At 39.0% G+C, this 27695-nt stretch overlaps 1 protein-coding gene across 1 annotated transcript in view; it reads left to right on the forward strand.

The window, feature by feature from the left end:
• AIG1 (androgen induced 1) overlaps nt 1-27695 on the forward strand; it is a 123954-nt gene that overhangs the window by 35097 nt on the left and 61162 nt on the right. The window contains exons 2-3 of the mRNA XM_058020100.1: nt 2035-2190; nt 13308-13409. Of these exons, the coding sequence (XP_057876083.1) occupies nt 2035-2190; nt 13308-13409 (258 nt within the window). The remainder of the gene's footprint in view (nt 1-2034; nt 2191-13307; nt 13410-27695) is intronic.

The following is a 27695-nucleotide window of genomic DNA, read 5'->3' on the forward strand; positions in this document are numbered from 1 at the left end:
GAGTGACTCAAGCCATGAGGCTTCCACCACTTCCTCTGAGAAACTATTTCATGGTCTGACGGAGCTAACTGTTAGGAAATATTTCCTGGTACTCAGCCTAAACTTTTTAACACCCAGATTGATCTCATTACTGTTAGCTATACTTTTTTCCCATCTCCATCTTGTTTGGCATTCACACTCTTGAGTGAATAGTAGATGGTATCATATCTCCTCATAAGTCAAGCAAATGCATAATTAGTTCTTCTATTTCAGCTCTCCAAATAGGCCATCTGTTTGGTGGAAAACAGGGCTGAGTATGGGAAGATTTTTTTTCTACTAAGTACTTGTTTCAAACAAATAATATGAAAAAGTGCATTAGGAGTTCTTAGTAGCTCCAAGAAGCCCCAGCTTACATTTAAAAGGCTTTTCAAAAATTATGTGGAAGATTGTAACTTTTCCAAGCAGTCATTTGAAAAAGTAATACCTCTTTCTAGCGCAATATACAGCTCTAGCACTAGTAGTCTGTCACATCTCACAGCTTCAGGGAATGTTTTGTAATGTTGCTTCATCTATTTATCAAGCGAATTCTGTGTAGCTACAGCCTGGAGAGGAGAAAGCAGCAGCAACGGAATTGCAAGCAGATCCAGGGGCCATTTGAGTGTTTGTCATTCACAGCTTTACAGCCAGAACCTACAAGTGTTTGGGTCATACAAAGATTGTTGAGGAAGGGAGTGTAATTTAATCCATCCAATCATTACAAATCTCTGGATTTCTTCCTGGTAGCCAACATCTGTTTAGTATTTCTTTCTGTCCATCCTTCCTGCCTGCATGTCTTGCCTTATTGTAGTGTAAATGCTGCAAAGATCTATGCAAATAATAAATTGTATATTGCAGCATCTGGGTATATGCTATTCTTATTTCTTTTGAGTAATCTTCTGCTTGGTCAGTGGAACACTTAGTTTACAGTAAGACTTCTAAACTCCATGCTTGCTTTAAAATACATGAAGTATGAATTCTAAGCATACATGTGTTTATGTTTTTTGACTAATCACTGTCTAATTTGGGAACCAAGCCCATGTTTTGTTAATTTCTTACCTGAGATTACCTGATGTGTGTGGGTTTGTGACCTGGGCTTCCAGTTTGGGGAGTAAACAAGCTGCATGCACTTCCTCTGAACTGTACTAGAAAGGATGTGCAAGTCCTCAGGCAAGAGCATTCCTGAGCTAACTTATTACAGTTTTACTAAGCCAATTAAGGGAGAAAAACTCAGTGATCACATTAAGATTGAGTCAAGTTTGAACCAAATCAGTGGGTTCAGATGATTAAACTAATGATTTAATATCACAGATAATCTTATATTGCACACAAATACGTAAATGCAAAAAAGGAAAATTTGAAAAAAAAATTACAGACTGCCATCAGGAAAAGTAAGTGAATAACTCCTGCATCTTTCTCGTTCTATCATCACTACCTGAGATGAAGTAGAGATAGATTTGCTGACACCCGGGCCATGTGCTGTGTCTGTCAGGAAGTCTCAGGCACTTCCTTTGCCTTTAGATGGAGTGTCTGGGACAGGCAGAATCTCCAAGAGAGACCTCCTGTCACAAGGGAAGGAAACACTCCTTTCTGTTTCTTTCCCTTCTCACAGGGAGCATTCCTCACTTTTCTGCCTCAGAGGCAATTGCTTTGGGGATGAGCTGCATGGAGTGACACAGGAAGGGGTGGCTGCAGTTCAGTTCCCAGCAGGTGACACATATCTGAGCTGAGGGTGGAAAGCCACCTCTGGAATGGTCCTTCCACTCACATGGATTCCCCCTATACATGCACCACTTTGAAGCACACGTGGCTTTTATGTGAATAAACTCTACCCATATTTAAGAGACTGGTGTATTCCCACTCCCCATGTCAGTTCTGTGGCAATATTCCTCATGCATGCCCGTGTCTGACCTGCCCTCTGCTGAAGGGCTGGTCATCTCTGTTCAAGAGAAGAAGAAATGGGAGAAGGAGCACAGAAAGATTAAGAGGTGTTCAAGAGTGTGTTTCCCTTCCGTGCAGGTTATCCAGGCTGTCTTTTTTGGGATTTGCGTCTTGACTGACCTGTCCAGTCTTCTCACGAGAGGGAATGACAGTCAAGAGCAAGAGAGGCAACTGAAAAAACTCATTTCCCTCCGTGACTGGATGATGGCTGTTCTAGCTTTCCCTGTGGGAGTGGTAAGTACAGTGTTAATCTGTGCATGTCTTTGCTAGCTGGGTGAACAGTGTTACTTACTGAATGTTTTCTTCCTGAAAGGTTTTCCCATCACTATATGAAAGACTATGCAGAAAGGGGGAAATGGGAGAGATGATTTTACTACTCTCCTATTTTTCACAGGTGTAAGGGAACAAAATATACAGTGTGTTGCTGAAATAATTCTTGTTTTGTTATAAAAAAGCCATGCTACGATAGGAGCTTGATTGTACAAGTAATTTTATATGTGTGTTGTACCAGCAGCATCTTGAGATTCAATTTGGACTTTTTCTGCTCCACATGTCATCATCAGGAGAAGTGAAAGTGCTGACTGTGGCATGTTTTACACCATAATGACCTGAGGGAATCTGGGCTGTAAGACAGTTTCACATGGGCAAGAAGAGAAGGAAATTCCAGGTTGCTCTTTGTTAATTCCACAAGGGATTCGGAGCTGGCAGAATAATGGAGGTAGAAAAAAGGGGTTTTGTTAGTAATGTTAAAAAGGACACAGAAGGTATGTGAAAATGTGCGATTGACATGTCTTTTAAAATAAGAAAAATATTTTTTGGATCAGATCTTGCTCTGCTGGGACATTGCACATCACTTTCAATGGCAAGAGGTGTTCATTGTCTTTACATAGCTAATAAAGCTGCTAAAAATCCAAAATTTTATGAGTTTTTACATGGAAGTGTCATTTATGTCGATCTAGTTCCAAGCTTAGGCTGCAATGCAAAAATGTGTGAACATTTTGTTAAAGTTATTGCTTTTATTGTAATTCAGGATCAATCTTTAATTCTCTTTTTCTTATTTCATTGTACAGTAGCTCAAAATAAATTCACTAGAAGCAGATTTTTTTTCATGGACTATTAGAAAGCTGTATGAGGTCTTTAAAGCTGTACTTTCACAACAGCTGATCACTTTCTGTCAGTTAACAGCAGCTAACATATCAATCTATCACTTATAATTTCATATATTCAGTGATGCTTCATTAGAATTTCATTTCACCATTTATGTGGAATTTCACAATACATGGAGAATGCTTTTGCAGAGTTACAAAAGGCAAAACATATGTGAAACGCTGCAGGTACTTCTTTAATAAAAACCCAGCTGGTAGCCTTCCTTTATTATATTTGCTGGGCTGCCTTTTGGGAGCTGCCACAATTCATGTTGGGGTAGCAGACTGCAGTTTTCCAGCAATGGTAGAGGAGAATGGATCAGGTAATACAGCTAGTAGAAAATTTGTCCACAGACAAGTTTGCAAATATGCATTCTATGGGTGCAGAGATTTATGTTGCATTTGTGTTTTTAAGGGAGATGGGGAGTTAGAAGTAGTTGTGATTGTGAGTAGCAATAGATGCTTTTCCTGTGTTGATAGTAGAAGTGGAAAAAGAGAACAACTTCCCACTATTTGTCCGTGTTTAACTATTTTAAGTGCCTTTTTCACTCTAAAAGTGCACTCCTTCACATGCATCAAAGCACACCCTCCTTGGGTCTCTCACACCTGTCAGGATTCAGGAATTCTTTCCTGCCACTGTTTTAGCTCATACTGTTGTCTGTGTGCTCCTCCACTCCTGCAATGCTCCTGACCTTGAAACTTCTCAAGATCTTGGAGAATTTCAGCTTCACTTTGTCTTGGCAGTTCTGAGGCAGGCAATGTTTCTCAGTACACAAAGACTCGCAGTTAGCCACTGCCTGCAGTACAGGTGTTGTTGCAACATTGACAAATTAGCAATTCCCAAGAGATGTGTCACATATCTGGAGATAGCTGCTTTCCCAAGGGTTTCATATAAGAACAGCTTATGTCTTAAACAAACATAGTAAGGAATTTCTATGCTCATTGCACAGATATGCTCCATTTCCAAGTGTTACCTTTGTGTGCCAAGGGGGAACAATTGTTTACCACTTTTCTTACTAAGAAATCCTAAAAAGGTTGTTTTCATTGCCATTTCTTCTCCTGGCTACTGAGAGACAAACAGCATCACCTCCTAACTTTACACTGGTCTCAGCTCCTTCCTGAAACCTGATCCTCACCAGCAGCAGATCTCACCACACTGCAGCTGCAACTTGCCAGAGTCTGGCCAGTGCCTGAGAGACTGCTAGGCACTGCAGGCTCTGCTTTGGTGGGATTACAGATAGGAAGAGTGCAGGGCCCAAAAGTAGCAAACATCTAAGGCAGATGTTGTCATCCAAGAGCTATTTATGTGGAAGAAAATAGTGAAGTTTTGCTATGATGGAGGTTCTCATTAGAAGGAAGGTTTTAAACACCAGAGTGTCTACAGAAAAAAAAGTTAAAAGTTCCCTTGTTTCTCATATTCTTTTAACAGCTTCCTCACTCCAGAAAAAAAAAAAAAGGAAAAAAGAAAAAGAAAATAATTGTAAATGCAAACTTTCTTTCCTTGAGACTCACCCACCTAGCTCTCCACGGAGCTTCTCAGTGGTTTCCAGTAGTGACACAAGGGAACCTTCACACATAAAAACTGGGCAGATGTGAATAAAATCTTTATTGGGTTTCTAATGTAACAGTAGTGATCATGCTTAAGTATTTGTCAGTTACCTTAACATCTAAATTATTTTTATTGCTCAGTGTTTTGCACAAGACGTGTTTAGGCAATAATGCAAATACTAGGGGAGCATTTAAAGCCTAATAACTGCAGCTTTTCAAGAGCAATTCACCACTTTTTTTTTTCTATATTTCCTGCTGACTGGAGCCCTTGAGATGACTTGTTCTGAAAAACAGATGAGAAAAGGGGTATCCACTCACAAGTTAAACAGTGATGTGAGAAAAAAAATGTAACCAAGTTCTTAATTTTTAAGACTTCCTGAGAAACTAAGCATACAAACCATCTGGGAAATCTGACCACCAGCTTCTTCCCACCTTCCAAAGGAGGGAAAGAACAGCCCAAGGGTAAATAATCTCCTTTTGTAGCTTCACAACAAAGCAAATCTTGCAAACAAATCAAAGCCTGAAAAATCTGTGCAGCAAATCACATCTCTCCAGTGTTGTGATACGCATTGTGTATCTCCAGGGACTCTGATAAAATTGAGTTGCCAACCTATATTTCACAGGAGAGTTAAGAAATAAACATGAACCTCTTCTAAGGGCGTAATGGCTACTATTTACCTATTGTTGCTTTTTGTAACATGATTCTTCAGAGAATCAAATCAGAAATCAGCAGAATAATTTTCTGTGCAGTAAAGCCTTACACCACAAAAAGTCTGTGGGCAACATTTCCTAGCCCTTTTTTAGTTCATTATAAACCTGCAATACTATTCAAATGCCTAAGAGACTAGGAAGCATCCACTGAAGAAAATTGCTTGCATAGGCATTTTAGAAGTTCATTACCAATTTTCGTCTGCAATTACTTGGACTTGCCATCCTTTATCTGTGTAAAGGAGATATATATTAAGAGTAATTTACACTGCTAGAGTGATGTGAGATGTGCTTAAAAGTCAGACATTACACCAGTGGTTTAGCTTATCCCTACTTTTTTTCTATTTGTTTGACATAAATAATTAAGTTTCCATGTTTCTATGCTTAATTAGTGTTTTGGTTTTTTCAATATGTTTCTTGTAATTTGTACTGAACAAAAGGAAGAAGAGATAAATCAGGCATTTCTGGTTGTTTAGGACTGTGTTTATTAAAAATAGGAAGAATAATAATTGATCTTGTTACATATCAAAAGAGAGATTGCTGCCTAGAAAATCACAAACTCTACCACAGACATTTTATATCATGTAGCATCAACAGCTGTGTTTGAATCAGAGTCTAAACTGACCAGAATTACCTCATTTTTTCTGTTATACTTTTATGGGTTTAAAAACCTGTGATACAAAGGAGAGAAAATCAGGCATGCTTTATTATTTCATGTTTCTCTGTGTAGTAGAGTCAAAGGAAAGCTGATCAGCCTTCTGTAGATCATCAATTATGCTGATCTGTGATCTTATGCCAAGAAAAGATGTGTAGGCATTTGCTGCAGTTTCCTAGTTACCTTGTTGCTTGACCAGACTATAGCATAATTTTATTTCCATAACTGAACTCAACCATGCAAAAATCTCCCTTCTAGATTTTACCCTCATCTGTTGTGACGAGATGACTTGTGATGGGATAATTAGTGAGTAGTGGTACGATTGCCCCCTGAAGTCTGTTCTCTGAGAGTGGTTTTCCCTGGGCTTTTCCCCCACTCCTTGTGATTCCTGTCACTGGTGCTTTTCAAATCCCTTTGGTGTATTGTGCTAGCTCTCAATCCCACCTAAAGACAGTACCATGCCAAGTTGTACCTACTGTGGTCTGCCTTTAACACCACTTTTCTTCTGGATGTAATATCTCTAACTGTTAAAGAAGTTCACAAACAACATATTTATACCCACAGTTAACCACAAGTGTCTTGGGAGATAGGTAGAAATCTTACCTTTAACTGTACTTTTAACAAATTGTGTCTGGGTCACAAGGGTTGGGGTTTTTTTCCCTTGTCATTAGCCATCCAGGAAATGACTGAACTATGCAGCCGAGCCAAAACCAAAAACACATAGTGTAGGAAAATAAAGTTCCACTGGGTTCATTCTTCGTTTGCATAACATTTTTTGGTTGGACTCATGTAAAAGTGCGAATTGTAAAATTCTTTTTGTTGGCTTTACTTTCTTACTTTCTGTTTGCTTCCATTTGTAGTGTTTTGACATAGCCACTTGATTTCTCTTTTGAATAACTATCCATTTTCCAACTTGTCCTTTAAAACTTTTCCCTTGACAGGGCCACATGCTGTGCTCGTGTCCTCTGAAGCTTCAGAGACAGAGGACAAACATCAAGGAATACCTCCATAAGTGGGAAGACAGCAGTTTGTTTTCAGCCTTATTTTTTTTCTGCCACCGTGTATTTGTTCAGCAGTCTTTCAGATGCCTGTAATAAGTGAGCTATTCCATATTTCCAGGTTCCAAGATCTTCTGACAAAACTGTTTCCTTTGGTCTATTATGACTGGACCATAGATAGATAATCATTACAGACAGATAGAATCTTTACAGATTCTAGATAGGATAAGCTGCAAATGAGGGACTTTTCTGTTCTATATGTTGCTTCATTTTATGTTTAACCCAGTACTCTTTTTGCAAATCTGTCAGTCTTAGGAGGCTCCTGTGCAAAGAAATGTAAAAAACAATTTCTGGTGCCTGTTTTCTTCCTTGAATTCAAAGCTTTGAGTGTGTCTACAGAGGACATGGAAGGGTAATATTTGTGCCATTTTGCCTTAGGAACAAAGAAAAATAAAGTATTGGGCTCTCTGAAATTTTTGTTTCATATGAGCAGCCTGTTCAGCCTGGCATGTGAATATAGTACAATGTCTGTCTCCATGGGGGTGATGAATTATGCCACAAGGAAGGCAACATGAGCACAAGAGCTGGAGTTCTGTTTGAGGCTTACGTAGGTGTGAGAGACCAGAGAAAATGAGTACTGGCTCAGAAGAGCTAAAGGAAGGGAGGAAGAGGGGCAGGGCAAGTCCTGCATAGGTGGGATGTTACCACACCCCCTGGAGCCTCTAATCCAGACCCAGACTGGCTATTAGCACACACAGGTGTAAAGATTGCTGGTATGAAAGAAAGAGAAATGGGGAGAAATTCTGAAAAGTGCAAGATCCAAAATGGTATCAGTTGGATGGGTAGCAGCCCATCAGAAGGAGGATCTTCCAGCCCACATCTTAAATGACCAAGTAGACTCTGTCACTCAATTGGCTATCTTAGCTGAGGAAAAGGAAACAGAGTAAGAAGAGAAATTGAGGTATTTGTTGGAATGGCTGCATGTGAAGCATGGCCACTCTGGGATGAAAGACCTGTTAAGAGAGATGGTAAGCAGGGGATGTCCTGTCACCTGAAGGGCTTGTGAAACAGTCATTTCTGTCTGCAGCCAGTGCTGCACCCAGACTGGAGGAATACCCCCTGCACATTTACCCCCTGCACCTAAGGATGGGAAGGGAGTTGAGGGAAATTTGGCAGGTAAACTGCATTGGTCCTTTTAATTAATCAGGAGCAAAATAATATGTGCTGACAGGTGTACAAATAGTGTCAAGTGAGGTGCAGGCTAAAGGAGCGACATGATCTACAGGGGAAAGTACTGTGAAAGGATTACAATTATGATTGTTTCCTTCCTAATCCAAAATCAATGCAATCAGATAATGGCAGTCACTTCACAGCAGGAATAGTCCAGGATCGGGCAAAAACTGAAGGGATACTGTGAGTGTTCCATACCCCCTACACCACATCCACAAGCCAGTGGGATAGTAGAAAGGACAGATGATCTCCTAAAATGGTTTTTGAGACCTCAGGATCCAAAGGTGCCTGATCAGCTGTGGGACACTGTGACCCATGGAGAGTAAGTGGATGTATATGACTTACAGCATTTTTTCTCACAACACCTGCCATGCCTTCCAGAAACAAAAGGACTGATGATCTCCAGAACCCCATACATTTTCCTGGTCAGCCAGTACTGGAAGGCCTCCCAGCTATCAAGGAAGTCCTGCTGGTCCTAAAGACCCCCCTGAACATGCATGCATAGGTAACCAAAGATGCCCATGGCAGAGAACCACAAAATTAACAGCAGATGGATAATTCCTGCTTTTTAAAACTGGTCCAAGTAGGACTGTGTTTTCTTTTGTCTCTCCTTCTACAAGCATTCCATGCAAAGATGTAGCTGTGAGAAGATGAAGCGGCAACAGGACTGAAGATTTACACAGTTCTTTGCTGCAGTGACTGTTTGTACATGTTTTTATCTTAATATGTTTTGTGATATTTATATTCTTATCTGTTTTGCCTTAATAGTTTTGCAGTATGTGTATAAATGTCACAAGCATTGTTTTGGGCTGTTTGTGTCTTCTCTCTGGTTGCCACAGCAGGTGGAAAAGATTCCTTCCTGAATTTAGCTTGGAAGCTCAGACAGGATTTCATATGATTATGAAATCAGATTTGTATACTCCTTCCTACCTCCTCAGAACAAGGTATAGAATTACTTTGAACTGAGAAAGAAGTGTACTTTGATGCCAGAGGAACCACATGTGGTGGTGGAAAGCGATGCTTGAAGCGTGATCGTACAGAGAAGGGGGTTGACAGAAACTGAGGCAGCAGCTGGAAAGTTTTCTCCAGCTGTAAGCAAAGAAGTCCTAAGTGGCCAAGATGTCAGAAGAAAGGATTTTGGATTTGGAAACCAGTGAAGGGTTTAGTAAGTTAGGAAGGTATTTGGTTTGAACCCAAGACCTTGTCTAGAAAAATATGCCAAATAGATAGAAATGGTTTGAATGTTTGTTATACCTTTAACTCCCCTGAAGCAACCAGACTAAGAACTTTCACTTGATGTAACTTTCCCATGGCGCACCCTGATATTCCCCCTTATCCTGGCATTTGGATCTCTAGCATTGTAATAAGATAATTGACTGTAATATGGACTCTGGGGACCCCCCCGACACCACATTGGTGGAAGGGATAAGGGTGGTAATACAGGAAATGTGTTTGGGTTACAATGACACCTGGACTTGTGAAATTATCATCTCCAAAATGTAAGGCTGCCTACTTGTTGAAAATTTGACTTATCCTTAAGTTTTCTATTTTTTGGTGAGGTGTGCAATTACATTGCAATAGAGAATCTTAAATTGGACTCATTAGGCCATTTAGGAGCTCAACTTAGAAGTCCAGCAAATATCAAAAGTTATTTTATAAAATTGTCTAATCCTCAATAAATTGTTACTAAATGGGCAAGAAATATGTGAAATGCTGAACCTCACCTATAGGAAAATGATATTTTAAGCAGCACAAGCAAAAGTAAAGTAAATTGCCAACCAGTCTGCTGAACTCTTCCAATCACTGCAGCCAAAAGACTGGTTTCATGAACTCTTCCCCCCAGATCCTGATTTGCATCTTTCTTGCCATCTCTGGAACTGACACAGTGAGGGATGAAGGCTTGCATAGTCTGGAATCCCTATACTGACTGGACTTCTATTTTTAATTATTGAAGTAGCAATTGTCCTCTGTATGATTTCTTGTACACTTTCCTCTTTTTCCTCTCCTTTTTTTTCTCCCTCTCTCTGCTAGGTTAGAATCCCACTACTGCCATCATGGAAGAAGAAGATCCTGTTTCCCATTGTTCTGGTCTCAGTCACTGTTTTGAGCCTCGGGGTAGTGTACTTAACCAAAGGGACAGGGGCAGGGCATGTCCTGCAAAGGTGGACTGTTGCACTGCTCCACCCCCACTGCCCTGATGCCTCTAGTGCAGCCCCAGAATGGTTATTAACCACTGGGACAGCAAAAGTCCCACCAAAGGAGGAATGCCCTGAGAGACCAGGGCAGATAAAAGCAGTTGCATAGGCACATGTGGTCACAGCCCACTGCTAAGACTTCACAGTAGCTGAAATCACACTGGAATTCAAGCAATGATTTTTAATATTTCTCTCGTCCTCCCCCCATTTCTTCTTCTCAAAATCTGGGTAACTTAAGAGTTGTATGGTTTGGAGTTCGCTAAGCCAATGCCTTGTGAAATGCTTGATTTTGAATGAATGTTACTTTAAAATTTGCCAAGTACCCTTACTTTCTAATGTTTGCGAATGAAAGTTTGTTGTTTAACCTCCTATGTTGTCTCATTTCTCCTGTGTGCTGCCTTGTGTATTAAAAAAGCATAAGAAACTCATCCTGCAGGTCCAGGACTGCACAAGAGGCAGTGTAAAGAAGCAGCTCAGTTGTGTCATGGTCTAGCGCTACATGATGGCCTGGGATCTTAGCAGAGCCCAGCCCAAATAAAAAGTCTGCCAGTGGCAAAGTGTAAGCATAGTAGAGGGGACTTAAAGTACCAGACCAACAGTTGCTCATTAATCAAAGTAAACAAATTCAGAAGCAGCCAAAGTAACTATGTCACAAGCCCTCATTATAATTCCTTTTATTAGAATAGTTAATTTTTATAGTTCATTTTATCCAAATGAACTAATTGTAAAGAGTAAGGTGAACTGTTCAGACACTGGAAGGGATCTTCCCCAGGATGTTGTGTTAAGTCTCATACCAGGTCATTCTCTGGGACAGGTTAGTTCTGTGACACGTTTGGTTTTGCACACTTCCTTTACCTTATGTCTGCCTTGTGATAGTGCTTTGCTAAGCAGCATTTGCCGTCTGTAGCTCCAGATGGTTGCAACCAGCTAGGCTGATCCTGTTCCATCCATTGGCTGACTTTGGTTAAGGGACAGATGGCATGTCCCCTCTTTTCTTTTCTTTACCTCCTTGACAAAGTCTATTGTTTTATTCTGCTCTACACAAAAATCATAGGTCAAAACATGCTACCTCTGTTCTAGTCAGTGTAATAAAGTTCAGTCTGATCCTGGTGGATTTTTCTTGTTTTGAGACTTCCTTGGGGAAAAAACATTATCAATCTTGGTCTTCATATGCCTGAGAAGATGTTTTTATGCCCCAGTTGATCTTAGCAGGTTCTCAGAGACCCACTGTGATAATACATGACTTCTAGGAAGCCTATAGAGAAGAGGATACTTTGCTTCCATTTTCCTGCTGTTCAGCTATTCATATCTTGGCACTTACGTGTCAGCAGGTGCGTAAAGAGCAGCGCTGTGCCAGTGCCAGGACTGACCCAGAAGAGAGATTTCTTGTGGGGTGCTTTACACTTGCCGTACTTTTCAGGCTGTCCATCATAACCTATTTTTTTTTCCTGGCCTCTGTGCACTAGTCAAATAGTCCAAGCTTATTCTGAGCAGGCACTGATAGCTGTCGTAACAGATGGACAACTGTGCTGGAAACCAAGAAACTGTGTACTGTATGCACACTGAGGGAGCAGTGTACTGGTTCAGGTCATTCACATAACTGGCTGGCCGAAGTCTGCGTGTCTGTGGTTGGAACAAGGTGCCATTGATTAACTGCAAACCTCAGTTTTAACTTTCTAAAGTCAGAAGCTAATGAAATAACTTATGCCTACACTATTATACACGCTGTTGATTTGCAGGATGTTCTATGCTCACCCCATATTTATTTCACTGATCCTATAAATTATCTGTAAGATCATGAGCCACATCAGTTTGGACATAACTGAATACTTCCCTTCTATCTCAGTGAAAGTTCTATCTTTTGGCTCTCAATCTTTGAACTTGGATTTAGCATTTCTGTTTAGAGAGCCCCTGTAAATGGTCATTGAAAAGCTCCTTGCCCAGGTATTAGGTTTTACTGCTATGAACAATAAGCCTTTTTTATTACTAGAAAACTATGACTCAAATCCAAGGTAAGAAAGCAGTGGTGTTTTAATTAGAAAAATACTTACCTGCCACAGCTAAGGTAAGCTAAAACTATTATTTCTGTACATTTTTGTGGGTTTGTATTGTCTTTGCCTTTCAGACATCAGGATAACTTGAAAGAATATGTGAACACTTCGGCAAAAATTTAGCCTACTGTAAACTTTATCTGATCCATTTGTCCTGGTCTCAGTCTACAGGAAATAATGGTTGTTTTCTGGGCCCCTAGTAAATAGCCTCTGAGAAGAACCAAACCAAATTTCATATTGACAAATGAGCAGGATACTAGACCTCTTCTCTGTGGATCCCAGTCTACCGAGAATTGTGTGTGAATTGTGTGCAGAGTCATCAAAAGTTCTTTGGTTTGTTTTTTTTTAAAGCTGACTTGATGGCTGACACAGAAAAGTGCAAATATGAATTTACAGGCTTCTGTTCAGGAGTGAATGTTTCATATTGATATGTTGTATGAATTCCAAGTGATATTTTAGCTGATTTTCCATTTGTTTTCTATCCTGTTAGTGGAGAAGCATTATTTATGTGCCACATCTGCTACTAAAGTCTAATATTCACTTGTAATTTGGCCACAGGCATGTTAGTCAAAAAATGAGATTTTTTTTTTCCTGGCTAAAAGTTAAGGAAAGAAAAAAAGAAGAAAAGTTAAAACTTCAGTGAATGCAAAGAGTAATCCAGATTCAAACTGTTGATTATAACAGTATTTGGTCAAAGAACAATAATGCCCATGTCTATCTCTAAATCCTTTGCTAAGTGACCCATTTTGCTATCTAAAGAATGCAACTTATTTTTCAGAAGCATATATTTAAAAATGTCTTGTCTTTTTTTTTCTCCTTAGTTTGTTGTGACGATGTTTTGGAGCATCTATATCTATGACAGGGAACTGGTTTACCCAAAGCTCCTTGATAATTTTATACCAGCATGGCTAAATCACGGAATGGTGAGTAAAGTAATGTAAACACTTCCTTGCATAAACAAAAGTGTAAGAAAGACACTGATTTCTCTGTGCATGATTCTGCATACTCATGGTGCTAATTCCCTCAGAACTGATTAAGGAATGTGTTTTACAAGAAACAGTAACATCTTTCCTTCCCTGTCTTCTGGAGTTGTATTTGAGTCCTTATTAGGTTGAAACTGGAGATTTGAACTTACATGTCGTGTATCCCAGGCTTATGGGGGTCAACTCTTTCCTGTGTAAGGTAACTTTCCCAGAGAAATGTCGCTGTGGTCATGAGGAAGAGACTGTTCATTAAACAGAGGTTCTGATTTTGACAGATCTTGTTCTAAAATGACAGAAACACTTAATTGAATGTTTCTTTACCAGTCTACCAAAGAATAATTCATGATGAGAACTTTTAGTTAAAATGCTTTTTCAAAAAATCTCTATTTTTTGGACTTGGGTGTTTTAAGAAAAATAACTCGAGCACACCAAACTTACAAAGCAGAACCTGTATCTGAATATTTTTAATAATGTGGAATTATATGTATCAATGCAAAGCTTTAAAGTTGATGCATTGGTATTCATAAAGGTAGTTCCTTGAGAAGAAAACTGACCTTTTAATCCCTCTCTGCTATGTGAAGTCAGACATCCTTTCTCTCAACTATATATTTAAATGCCAAGGGAAAGTTAAGGCCACAATTTGCCATCAGGTACTTTGCACTGTTGATGCAGCATTTGGAGCTGAAAAGTGTCATGTTTGCTTCTCTAGTTGCATCTGTGCAAAATGTTTCATTATTTGATTTCCTCATCAAGATGTGGCAAACCATTTGGCACTGCTGTTCATCACTAGACAACAGCAGAGTTCATCCTTCCAGGTGTGTGAACTTTATCACCACGGCAGATCAAGATTTGCCCACCATTGCTGTGCTTGATAAATGGGTTCGTTGTGGAGTGGGGCAGGTGACACTGCTGTTTATTTGTTCCCCAGATTTTGTATCAAAGGAGCATTATGAGAGTTGCTACCGACAAAAGGAGCATCAGCTTCTGCTAGATACTGTACTGTTTTATGATGTTTTGAAAGGAACAGCGTGATACTATGTGTATCTGGAGCTGAGGAAAGAGTCTGATGACTCCTGCTGTGTTTGTTCAGGCTGTACTCCCTTGAGCTCTGAAGTTACAAACTGAAAACTTGCAAACAGTGCTAAACCATGCTCATCTTGATTTTTTTCCCCACAACAGATCAGTCCCAGTTCTGATGACATTTCTTTCAGGAAGACATTCCATATACTGGAAGTGTCTAACTCATAACATTTTTCATGAATGTACATTGTGAAGCAGTTGGCAGCAAAAGGCTGTAGGTATTCAGGAAGTCTTCTTTGTGTGCTAACTAAAAGGCAACTCAAGCTCATGTTGCTTTGTAGAAATGTATACTTAGTGAAATATGTGAAGAGGTCTTCTGTTTGAGGTTTTTGGACATCATAGAGTTTGCAGAAATGTATTGTGTCCAACTATTTTAGACTTTTTTTTTTTAACTTGAAATATTGTAGAAAGCATTTTTGAAAGACTTTTGTAAAGGAATTGGTTTCTGTGTCAGTCTCTATTTATCCAAGTGTTCTTCAGTTAGATCACAAGGGAAGTTTATGGCTGTGGGGCTTTTCACCACATTTAGTGCATTCTTTCTGATGTTTTATCCATCATTTTATCCTCACCAGCTTTCATGCTAATTAATTCTGATCCATTGCTCATCATAGTATGAAAGGGTTATTAAACAACCTTGAGAATGCTTGCACCCTACTCAGTAGTAGTTAAAATTTTGACGTCAGATTTTAGAGAATATGATAGAGGCCCACTTGGTGAAAGGGTAGGACCTCTGGGAATAATTTTAAAAGGTCAGAATCCCTGGCTATTGCTTTATACTGAAATAAACATTTATTCTCATGTATTCCTGCACATTTTGACAGCAGCTGTGCTCATGGAATGATAACTATTCTGAAAGCAAGGGTGGCCATGCTGGAGCCCAACCTTGCACAACAAAACTCACACAAGAGACTCTCATCTGTCAGTGAGAGGTGGGTTGTTTAGCTTCTGTCATGTTGCTGATTAATCCCACTTTCGTGTAATCTTCCCACAAAGTATCTGGTACAGCTCCTAAGGATATGAGGTCAAACATTACTTAACCTGTGAACACTCTATCCAGAATTTTTTCACAGCAATTTCCCCAAAATATTTCTTTAGCCCCCCCCCCAAAAAAAAATTGCACAATTAAAAAGCCTTCTACTGTATTATGATCAGGTGTAACAACTTGCTCAAGTGTCAACATCAACCTGCAAAACCATGCATAGAAAAGGAGTGAAAAGACATGAAATCTGGGTGTTAAAACAGCAATCATATTTCCATTAGTAATATGGGCATGTATTAAAATATTTGAGAGTATTCATGCTTTAGAAGCGTTCTTAGGTCACTATCTTGAAGTCTCTGTGAAGAAGTTGTTTGAAAAGCTCATCCAATTCAGTGCCTTAGCCCAGGAAGAAGTGATTGGGCTGAAGAGCCTGCTGCTTTTTAAGCTTATAGTAATTAGTTCTCCTTCTCCTTTTTCTTTTCCTCTTTCCCATCCCTTTTTTGCAGTTACAACACTGTCCATATCTAAACCCCTATTTTCTTGAACACGCTGTAATGTCTTGTTAATACTCAGAGATACCAGTCCTTCATAGCAACACTTTTTCAACATTAAAAAAAATCAGAATTATAGAAAAACTTCCTTTGTAGAAATGGGAAACATGAAGGAAATGAACCTTGGAAATATGTAGTCCCATTACCGATTCAATTTTAATATTTTTTATAAATTTTCATAGAAAAAGAGGAGAGGCTTATTGCAATGCAGAACCTATTCAGCATAAAATTCCATATAGTTTCAAGAACATCTTTCTATTACTACATACATTTATTTATATTTGTATCTATATTTGATATATACACACACATTAGTTACAAACATAATTCCTGTATTTGGGACAATCTGTGTATAAAGTGATGCCTTATGGTACCAGACAGTACCTCATATGTGCAGATTCATACACTTGTGAAAGGTATCACTGACAGAGTTGTACTGTGCCATAAAACTGATGTGTTGCATCATCTCAGTCAGTTCATTAATCCATAACCAATGGTATCACTATGACTTGAAAAATGACCATGGAAATCCATAGCAGGGTTGCTGCTGATTTGACCAACACAAGGATTTAATTTCTGTTTATTATCTGAAGGAGCACATTTGAGTAGCTGAAGCTAAGCTTCTGTCCACAGACCTGTCTAAAGAGAGTTGTTGGAGAATAGAGCTGTCTCTCAGCCTTGATCTGTTTCTGAACTGTCAAGTGCACTTCCTGGATTTATTAGTTATGCAGATGAATTCATCTTCGTGGGCTACAATTTCAGTTGCCAAATTGCTGAACTCTTTCATCAAAGATGTCATTTGTTTTCTGGAGACTGTCCTGCAGTTTGGAACCATATCAGCTCATAATTCCAAATGCATGTTTTCCACGGGAAATACTCTTTCTGATGGCTGGCTATCTGATCTTTAGCAGTATGAGGAATTTTAATTGAAGACTAATCTTTAGTGTGTAAAACAGATGTGTCATGGTAGTAGGATTTTTATCAGCTCATTCCTTGCAACTTTTTGTGCTGGGACTGGCCAGGTTGATGCATGGATAATTTTTTCAGAAATTATATTCTCTTCAATATTAGCACAGGCTGTAAAACTAGAGGTTGCCCGTATTCTAACCAATGCCCACATAAACAGATATGTAGACTGAATTAATTTATGCTTGAGCATTGCTGATTTTGAGCCAGGTTACATGGCAGGACTGCCTGCAGTATCTGTCCAAGTTAGCATACCATTTCAGCAAGAGTCCTTCTTTGGTTTTTGCAGACATTGTCTCACATTTGTTTTAAAAATGTGAATCATCTTTTGTTTGTGGGAAGGAAAGCAAAATACAGAGATAAATTTTTACTTACTGAGGAGCTGAAATGCTCTGGAGGTCAGAAACAAAGTAATGTCTTCATATGAAGACCCTAGAGGAGAGGTCAGGAAGGGAGGAAGAGAAATATGCTCTGCATCTGTGGAGTTGGAAAAATTATTATTGTCTGAGTTCTGTGCCACTGCAGTCTATATAAGCTCTTCCAGTTTTGTACTCTGTTATTTTTTAAGCTGCTTTCGGGAAATGGGAAACAAAGGCATTTCTAGAAAGACTTACCCTCTGTTCTGGTATTCAAGAGAATGCACAAAAACTGGGACAAATAGTAGTTGGAGGAAGGAGAGAAGAAGGAAGAGGAAGAAGCCTGTCCAAGAGATGAATCTCAATTTCACAAGTTGTCTCTCTTTTCTTACTGCTGACTAGTCAGCTGAAAAGTTGAGCCCACTGGAGAATGGTACAAAGTCACACCAACAACCTCTCCAATTGTTTGTCCTAGTAGCCTTGTCCTAGTAGCCTTGTCCTGGTAGCCATGGCTTGTGTGTCTGTTTTAATGGTGGGAAGGACATAATCCTGTTGGAATGAGTCTGGAGGAGGGCCACAAAGGTGATTAGAGCATTGTAACACCTCTTCTATGAGGAAAGGATGAGAGAATTGACATTGTTCGGCCTGGAGAAGTGATGGTTCTAGGGTGACTTTATGCCAATCTTTCGGTACCTGAAGTGGTTCTTCAAGACAGCTGGAGGGACTTTTTACAAGGATTTATAGTGACAGGACAAGGTTGTGTAGTGACAGGACAATGGCTTCAAACTAAAAGAGGGCAAGTTAGTTAATTAGACATCAGGAAAAAAATCTTTCCTATGAGGGTTGTGAAGCACTGGAACAGGTTGTCCAGAGAAGCTGTGAATGTCTTGTCCCTTGAAGTGTTCAAGGCCCGGTTGGATGGGACTCTGACCAATCTATCTAATGGAAGGGGTCCCTCCCTTTGGCAGCGTGGTTGGAACTAGGTGATCTTTAAGGTCCCTTCCAATCCAAATCATTCTGTGATTTTATGAAAGTTGTTTTTCTGGTGTAAATCTCTTTTCCTTGATGATTTACCAAGAACAATAGAAAAGGCATGCAAAAATCAAAATCCATAGTGACCTGAACATAAAGATTGGAACATCCAAAAGTGGTGAGTTATTTGACAAACCCATCTCTCCATTAGTCACTGGTCAGGTGATACACAGTGGTCACTCTGATACACAGTGGTCACTCTGTTTTTCATCAGGGTGTTTCTCTCCATGTAGACCTAAAAATCCTTTTCAGCAATTGTTAATTTGAAACAGTGCACTTTAGTTCCTGGGGATGCTTTCCTAACATGGCACATCCCATGGATGGGCTCTGCTTGTGAAATGTAGTGCACCTTCGTAATGCTTCATGCTTCTGCCTAGAAGATATTTACATTTTTCTGGGTTTTATTCTCTAAATCAAATAAATGTGTTTCAGGGTTAATACAACTCAAGTGCTTTTCTTAATTTATTTACAATATTTTCATATGTTAGGTGTGAATAAAATTTTCAGTGCTCCAGGAAGGCGTTCCCACTTTCTACATAAGTTGCAAGGTTTTCTGATAAAAATCAGGGAAAATTTTAAATTTAATTTCCAACAGACTAACCACTCCTAGACGGCTATTATTTAAACATCTGATGGAGAGAATAGCAATTGAAGCTGGTTGCCTGGGGACTTAGGATATTTGCAAAACCCATGAAAATAATGTTGTTGAATTTGTACACTTTTTGAATGTTTGTGCTGCAGTTATGTGGCTCCGTCTGTTATCTCTCCTCATTATCTGCCAGTTCCACCACTGGAGCGTAACTACAGTGGTATCAATTATCTCCCTGCTCTGGGGAGAAAAACAGCACCAGCTTAAAAGATTTTCTTTTATTTTCTCTTACTTATATGAAGGTCTTGGAAATTGGTGGTATGTCAAAACCTGTGATAGTATAGCACCTGAAAATTGAGAGAGGCTGCTAGGGTGAAGAAGTCCTAGTTGTCTAAATGGCATCCTCTGGGGGCATTAGGAAATCCCCTTTACCTAACACAGTAACAGCACAGCAGTTTTTGTGAAGTGGGAAGCTGGCCTTAACCATGTTACATATCTGCCAGATAACACTCATCAGGGTAAGGTGAAGACAGCTTTTTAACTGGACACAGATGCTGAATTTTTCTGATTGTTTGCTATTTCCACTAATCTGGAGAAAATCCACACAGAGGCTCCTCCTGATATAAACGTCCCAAAACCTTAGTAACAAGCAACCTTTTTTAAAACATCTTCGAGCACTTAATGAAAGTAAAACCTGCAAACCCTATTCTGGGTGTGAACATTGAAAATGAAAGGCCTGAGAGCTGAAATCCCCAGATGAAATCTCTTTCAAGAAGTTTAACCACCTTCTGTTGACAAGATCACGTAACTCGGTCTGCTAGCAGAGAGCATGAGAGCATCCAGTGTCAACACCAAGTCGCGGAGTTATAACCGAAGGAAGCGAGAAGGGGATAGAGCCAGTGAGAGAGCACAAAAAGGGAGGTTAGGGAAAGATGGTTGAATGAGAGGAAAAGACAGGCAGGAGGAAAGAGATGAATTAAGTAGTCAGCTTATGCTGTTCCAACTCCTACCTAGGGGGAAAAAAAACAAGGAAAAATAACAGATGAGGCAAGTGAATAAAAAAGGAGCCACAGAATAATGTAGACAAGCTGGAAGAGACTCAAAATGGTAAAGAGGACTTCAAGGGGGAGGAGGAAGAGAGAAGCAAGGAAATAAACAGTAAGATATTAAATGAAGAGTATGTTTTCTTTCATCTCTTCACTGGGTAGACTTCCCTGAGATGTATTAGTTTGAGGAATCGAGAGCAAGGAAGTGGCTTATGGGTGCTGCTCTGAGGAGGAGCATTGTTTCTGTTGCTGTTGGATGTAGGTTTACAGATCAGGTAAAGTCATATTTGCTCAGTGACGTAGCAGGAGCTTCAAAACCTTGGAAAAATTTAAGATTAAAACCATCTGCAGCCACACAAGAGTATGAAGCCTGTGTTCATATAAAACTTCCTGTGTGATATCTGTAGAATGACATTGATGTCCTTGCATCTGTCTAGATTTTTATCTGGCAAGGCTGTACGTAATCTTGATAATCTGTATGACTCTCAAAACTAGAGTCCTTTGTTTGGAAAAGACCCTTTTTTTTCCATATCAGCTGTGAAGTGTGAAATGCATTGCACATTAAAACAGATGCACTTTGCTGAGGGTTGCAGGTGAGCTGGAAGGTCACATATTTGAAATACCAGGGGTAAGGAGGTGTTCTGTCTGAATTTCAAACTGCCCTCCTTTAACATCCAGAACTAGATGTAACTCTGGAAGTAGTAATTATGCTGATAGTAATAATACTGATAATGAAAGCTTTAAGCCAGATTTTCAGCTGAAGTTGCTCATGCAAATGTTTGTTAGAGTGATTACTAGCAAACAAAGCAAATAACCAAAGAAAAACCCCTAAAGGACACATGAAGGGAGTCGTAGCCTTTCTCTGAGTGTGAAGTACTGAGCTACGTTTCCTAGAAGCAGAGTTTGGCCCTGGACTGTTAGGTTTGTTGTTACACCAGCAGTGATGTGGGATGGACATGCATTTGGGACAGTCACACAGTTCTGACAATATTAGGAATGCTGGTTTTGTTTTAACATTCACTTTTTGCGCAGCTTACATTGCTTTCCATAGATGCTGCTGGAGCTGTGCAGAGCTCTTCTGTAACACCTAAGATGGTACATTTTCGGGTGCTACTGCACCATTTATCAGATATATATTTACAGGTTATAAATGTGAATAAATGTTCAACTTTAAAATCAGTGCAAAATGCATTAATAAGTAGTATGATTTTTCAATAAAAAATGTATGTTCTTTCTTCTCTCTGCTGAATCAAACACTTGTTTTATCTTTTAACAGAATAGGTTTCTGGTTTCTTCCCTGAGTTTTTTTCCAGAGAGCATAGGCAGATAGTAGGGTCAAACATTATGGGATAGATTGTTATTATTAATAATGAGTATATCCAAAGTCTTTTATCAAGAAAAAAGAACATTTCAATGGAAAAAATTAATGTATTGGAGGAGGATGGGTTATATTGATGAAGATTTAATAAGTCAGCTGCCATCTACAAGTTAGGTACTCTAATAAACACTCCATACATGAGCATCCTGGAGGCTATCACGATGAGGAGCTTTGTCTCCTTAGCAGGTCTCACAAACATGAGGAAGGGTGCAAATATCTCTTTGAAGGTATAATAGTTTAATAGGCATTTATTGTATACCTTTGTGTATTTAAGGGACTAGGTTTTGCCCTATTATTACAGTAAAATGCAATGTTATATACCCTTGGGCATGCTGGTTACCGTTAGCACCCAGGTAAGAATTAGACTTTGCATAGAGTAAAAGTGGGACTGTACTATATTGTACCCACTTTACTAAACTGTGCTGTTAGTGTTCACACATGTGGCAAATATGACTTAATCAGACCACAAATATTTTGCAGCATTCCATGGTATCTCATTTATTTGTTTAATGTGCCACTATAGCAACTGAATTGCATCCTTTCAGATTCTTTTTTCCACAGACCTATGATCTACTTGATTGAAGCTTGGCAGACAGCTTTTCCTTCAATTGAAGGCATATGTATTAGCTCAGTGACCAGATTTTTACCTATTTATCATTGTTGGAAAGTGGGTTATTTCACATGGACACAATACCAGAAGAATCAGCAGACCTGGGGAAGGGAATCTGAGCCCAAAAGCTTATATGCTTTTTCCAGCCCTTGAAGTTGATGGAATAAAAAATACTGCTTCTCCCTGTATCCAGAGAACATTATTGCTTCAGGAAAACTAATACAAGGAAATATTTTGACATTGTTTTTGTAAAAAATTACCACTTTTTAGAAGTAGCTTTTTCTTTGTTAAATGCTATCTTCTACGTGTCTTTGTATTTGGAAACAGACAGCATTTCTGCAGAAGTCATTTCATATTCAGATGATTAATATGCTGAAATAGTGCCACAGCAGTAATGTTTTATACATGCTGATAGGCAGAAATCAAGAATTTGGGGACAACCTTGGGACCTCTGCTCTTGGAAGACTAAGTTTTAAAACTGTTATGTTCAACCTCATATTTTAAAATTTCCCACATAGATACAAAGAAGTAAAAACAGTGTACATTTTTAGTGACTGGAGGTAGCACAGAGAATGTTTTTGACAGATGTGTAAGCCATTGCCATTAGTCATGCAGTTCTACAACTGTCTCTTCTACCTTTGGATCTTTACATAACACACCGAAGTTCCATCCTGGTGCCCTACTCAGGAAAAGCTATAACCTTTCAGAGGTGTCTTGTTTCTGCCAGAGACCACAAGTCTGACTAAGGTGACCCTTGCCTTCCCTTTGACACCACAGTTATCTGAGCAGGAAACAACTCTTCTCATGGAGAAATAGCAGATGGTGTGAAGTGTCTCAAAGTGGCAAAAGGCGGACAAGTGGCGGACCAAAAGGCAGACCAAACGTGATTTGCTCTTTCATCTCCATTGCATTATTAACTGATACCCTTCAGCTCTTCACAGCTTGCTTTCTCTTCAAAACAAGGAATGCTGCATGTTTGAAGTGCTGCTTTTAAACCCCATTTTTATATTTCTATTTTTATTCCTAGATCTGTTTTACTAAACAATCTGAGGGAAAATAAGTAGTGTTTGATCAAAAGCATTTTTTATGTCTTCATAAGCTAGTGCCTGTGTTTTGTGGAGCTTTGTGATGGTAGCTGGAAAAACACTGCTGTCTGTCAGAGGGTTTATGGTACTGTGCCTCTGATTCTGGCTGTGAGGTGTCCCAGGCGGGGCTGGGCTGCCGTGCCAGACCAGGGTGCCTGTGCCTGCCCTCTGCTCCTCACCATGCTGGGGCTTGCTGGGACCTCGGAGGGATTTCCCATTCACGTGCCTCAGCATCCCATTCATTCAGCTGCAGTGAAGAGAGGAATTGCCTGCTGCAGATTCCTCTGAGGTTCATGGATGCAAATGCAACTAAGAGAGTTCATCCATTCTGCTGCACAGCACAAGTGGCCTCTACTACAAATAATAACATTACCCATGGTTATGTACAAATTTAGTGCTCCTGGTATATCATAAAAATTCTAGGCTGATGTAAGGCATGCTGTAGAAGGTCAAATATACTTAGAAAGGAAATTCTTTATAAAAATGGCTGTGACAGTCAAATCACATCTTTCACTTTATTTCCAACAGGAAGAAATTTTATATGCTTCTTGGGGCTTTTAGCTTTTTATTCTGTTACTTTGAGCTTTACCAGCTTTCTATAAAGCCAGTATACAGGGTTCCAACTTGCTGAGTCACTGTAATGCACATTTTTGTGGCTTCTTTTACAAATGCAATATGCAATGTAGTTTTTTTTTGGTGAACTATTTATGAGAAAGAGGAAATATGCACATCAGTCTACTAAACTTCATATTTTAAGGCAGTTTTTAAAATAAAGGAATGGGAAATTATATAATTTTCTATTAAGGAAACATCCGTTAAAAGTGTCTTTTTAGTAACACACAGATTTACTGATGTCTCCATTAACAAACAAATTTTTTTTGGCTGCAAGTTTTTTAAAAATTCATACAGCTGCAAATCATGTTAGGAGATGAATATACATATTCTTAGATCAGAGAATAAGGTGGATGGTATTTTGGTCTCTGCTCCTGAAGCAGAGGAATGAAAGATGGAAAAGAAGAGGGAGTTTGAAGGAGAAAGAAAATCAAGTGTCAGAATCTAAAAGAGAAAAAGTGATAGCCTTATAGGTTGTTAAGGAGAAGAAGACAGAAAACAAAGCAGAGGAAACCAAATGCTGAAATAAAGAGGTGCTAATAGTAGTCAGCTGGAGAGAGCCATAGAATGTGGAGGTGATAATTGTGTGTACTGTACTTCACTGAGAAAAAGATTGAGATAGAAGTTTGAAGTACCCAGTGTGTATTGAAAATGGCATGCATAGTTTATTTTAGACCAACATGCAGAAGTGTAGCTTCATTTGGTTTCTTGTGGCCAATGTTTTTACAGAACAGTTCTCTTTTTCCAGCATTCTTTGTGCATGCAGACACCAAAAGAATGCCCCGCTTTGCACACTTGGTGCCTCTACTGTCGCCAGAGTTTGTGGGCCTTTAGATCTCCCAGTTGTCTGAACACTGTGCTACTGAGCCTCCCATAGTTTTATTCTCCATTACATGAGTTTGGTGGGATTATTATATACAGTAAATCTTTAGTAATATATTTATCATGCATGTATGTATATAGTGTATGTATAGTGTTTGTGTGTATGTAGGTGTATATATGCACACACACACACCATACATAGAGAGAAATACTTGATATATATTGCCATTCAGCTATTATAATAATAATTATGTTGGTAGATAATACAATCGTAAAGAATATCTATAATTCTATCTAAGCTGATCTGTTTTGATACAAACAAAAGATGTTTAGTCCTTAAATTTATCTCAGCCTAAATGAGTGGACAGGTAAAGAGCAGCGGAAGAGAGTTAGTATTTTCCCTGCGTTACAGAGGAGAAACAAAAACATGGAATTTGTGGTTTGCCTGAAGGCACAGGCAGGTTATTAAAGATTGAACTGCAAAGTGAATCTGCATTTGCTTCATTAGTCAGTACTTCTGTTAAGAAATTATTCACTATCTACAAACCAGGCTAAGACAACAAATTCATAGTCTATGAATGAGCATTCACTTGGGTTTCAAACTTAGTCTCTATTGGAAGGAAGAAGTGACTCAATTTTTGAATAGGGAGATGTTGCTCTAAGTCCTGCTTCACTTAGTTACAATAGGCGTTTCATTATTTTCATTTTGTTTATATCACTGGAAGTACAGGTTCACCTCACCAACTGCTTTTGTGTTTATGTTTTCTTTTAGTATAGTAACTATTGACAACTTATTCCAAATAATTTGATTTTGGGCGTACCTTTTCTCTGTAAGGAGGAAAATCCCCTAGGTTTCCATTCATTCTGATGATTGATTTGAGAAGAGAGACACTGATATGTAAACAGAAGGATGATTTAAGAAGGATGAACTTGGAAACTGAAAATATGTCAAGGGAGAGGAGCTCCCTTTCATATGCCCTTGCCCTGTCATTTTGGAAATGTTTTTTTCTTTTGTTGTCCATGAATGCTGTTGGGACCAAAGTGGGCAACAAGGGGCAAAAGGGGATGGGTGGGTGTTACCACTAACCAAGATCAAGAAAAGCTGAGAAGTTGCAAATTTTTTAAAGATCTTTCAAAAGTATGAAATTCATTTATGGAGTCAAAGCTATTTCAGAAGTTTTTTCAATAGTTGTGATTGTGGGTAAGAGGAAATAAAAATACCCAAAAGACAGAAAATAGCTTTTGCAAAAGTGGGTCACTGACAGTGAAGTCTAAGTGGCCATGAGGAACTCCTTGTATTTAGATAATTTTGACTGGTGTAATAAGGTGTGTGCTTAGTAGACAAAGCTACACCACAATGAGTAGCAGCACGATGTAGAGGCCTGGATCAACTTTGGGAAGTACCTTTCTTCAGGCAAGAATTCAGTGTTTACCAGTTCTGTCTCAAATCTGAACTCTACAGCTTAGCTGGCAGTAATACAAATATTCACAGCTGTATAAAAAATGTTATTTAGTTCACAACAGTAGCCATGGTTACCTGCATACTTTCATTGCCTTATTCATGTGCAATTCTTTTTTTTCTGGAAATACCATTACCATGTAATATAATACTGTACAGCCTCTTGGTAAGTTTTACAGCGTCAGGAAGAAAATTCTGTGGCGAACCTGAAAGTGTATTTTATCGAGTTGACTTTTTCATGGAAGATCCCACCTATACATTGCCAAGCAGAGCAGGGCAAGTCTGAACATTCTGTGACTGCAATTTCAAAATATAAATAGTAATATGTAAAATTCCTTGGCATTGAAAATTCTTTGATAATGTTTTAACTGCACAGCATTTTAAAAGAACTAGCCCCTGCTTGGTCCCTTCACTGGTGACACAGACCTGCCAGTTCCTGTCAGTACAAGTTAGAATAGCATGACTATTCTCATTCACTCTTGCAAGAAATGTGAACCCCAGCAACCTCAGAAGGGTAGAAAAGCACTGTGATTTTCCTCTTCTCTCTTACTTTTGTAAGTATAACTCAGTGCACTCCATGCAGATGAAATATGCTTGAGAATCTAGTGTTTCTCTTACGTTCATGGAAACTAGTCTTGTGTGTATTACTGCCGCAGAATTCCCAACCGTATTCTAACCTTTGCTAGGAAAAGAAAATAATACTTAATTTTCCAGATATCTCAGATCACTTTGCAAACAAATGAATTAAACTTTACAAGAGTATGAAAGACAGTTTATTTAGGCTTGTATATTCTTTTCCTAATTGAGAGGTGTAACATTAATTCTGGAGGATTAAAATCGCCTATCGGTTTAAATTAACAGCAGCAAAAGGAATAAAGGATATTTGCTTCTTTAATCTGGCAAATTCATCTAAAGAATTTCTGTATGAGGTTCTTACCACTATTACTACTTTTGTAGAGAACACTTATTAGACTAAATGTAAAAGTTGTATTTCAGGGTCATATTACTTGGCATTTTCATGTAAACAGTGAAACCTAGGATTTTGTAAGTGTTGCATAGAGATTGAACTGAATTTCTAGAATGAAATTTTAAAATTGCTCATGTAACCATATGAAACCTTGATAAAAGCCTGATAAAGTATTTAAATGCTACCCAGGCCTGTTTTTAATGCATCTCCTACAGGAAGAAGGAAGTTGGCATTAAGATGAAAATTTCTATAGTGAAGCCGGCTGTTACCACAGTCTGGCTTCTGTTCCTGCCATAGCACTGCCAGCTTGGAGCTATTTATAGGCATTAGCCTATATCTATCCACACACGTGGATCTACTACTCTCTTTAGCAGTAGTTTTGCTCCTGAATAAGTTGGTCTGAGGTTTCAAGCTTTATTTTTCCTTTCAGAGACCAGTTTCTTCAACTATCCTTATTACCAATTAGTGGGAATTTGGCAGGCATTCACTCCCTGTCAGAGCTCTTGCATCAGCTTTCCTGCACTGGCCTACAAGGCAGAAGGCTCAATTGTGGTGCCTTCAAATTCCTCAAAGCTAGTTTCTTACAGTACTGGACCCTCTGCATTATCTTATGATTTCAATACCTTTTCCTCCTGAAGTGAGAATGACAAGGATCTTCAAAAATGCTAATTGGTTCCCTTATCCTCAAAGATAC

This window comes from Melospiza georgiana, chromosome 3 (assembly GCF_028018845.1).
Source record: "Melospiza georgiana isolate bMelGeo1 chromosome 3, bMelGeo1.pri, whole genome shotgun sequence".
Taxonomy (NCBI): domain Eukaryota; kingdom Metazoa; phylum Chordata; class Aves; order Passeriformes; family Passerellidae; genus Melospiza; species Melospiza georgiana.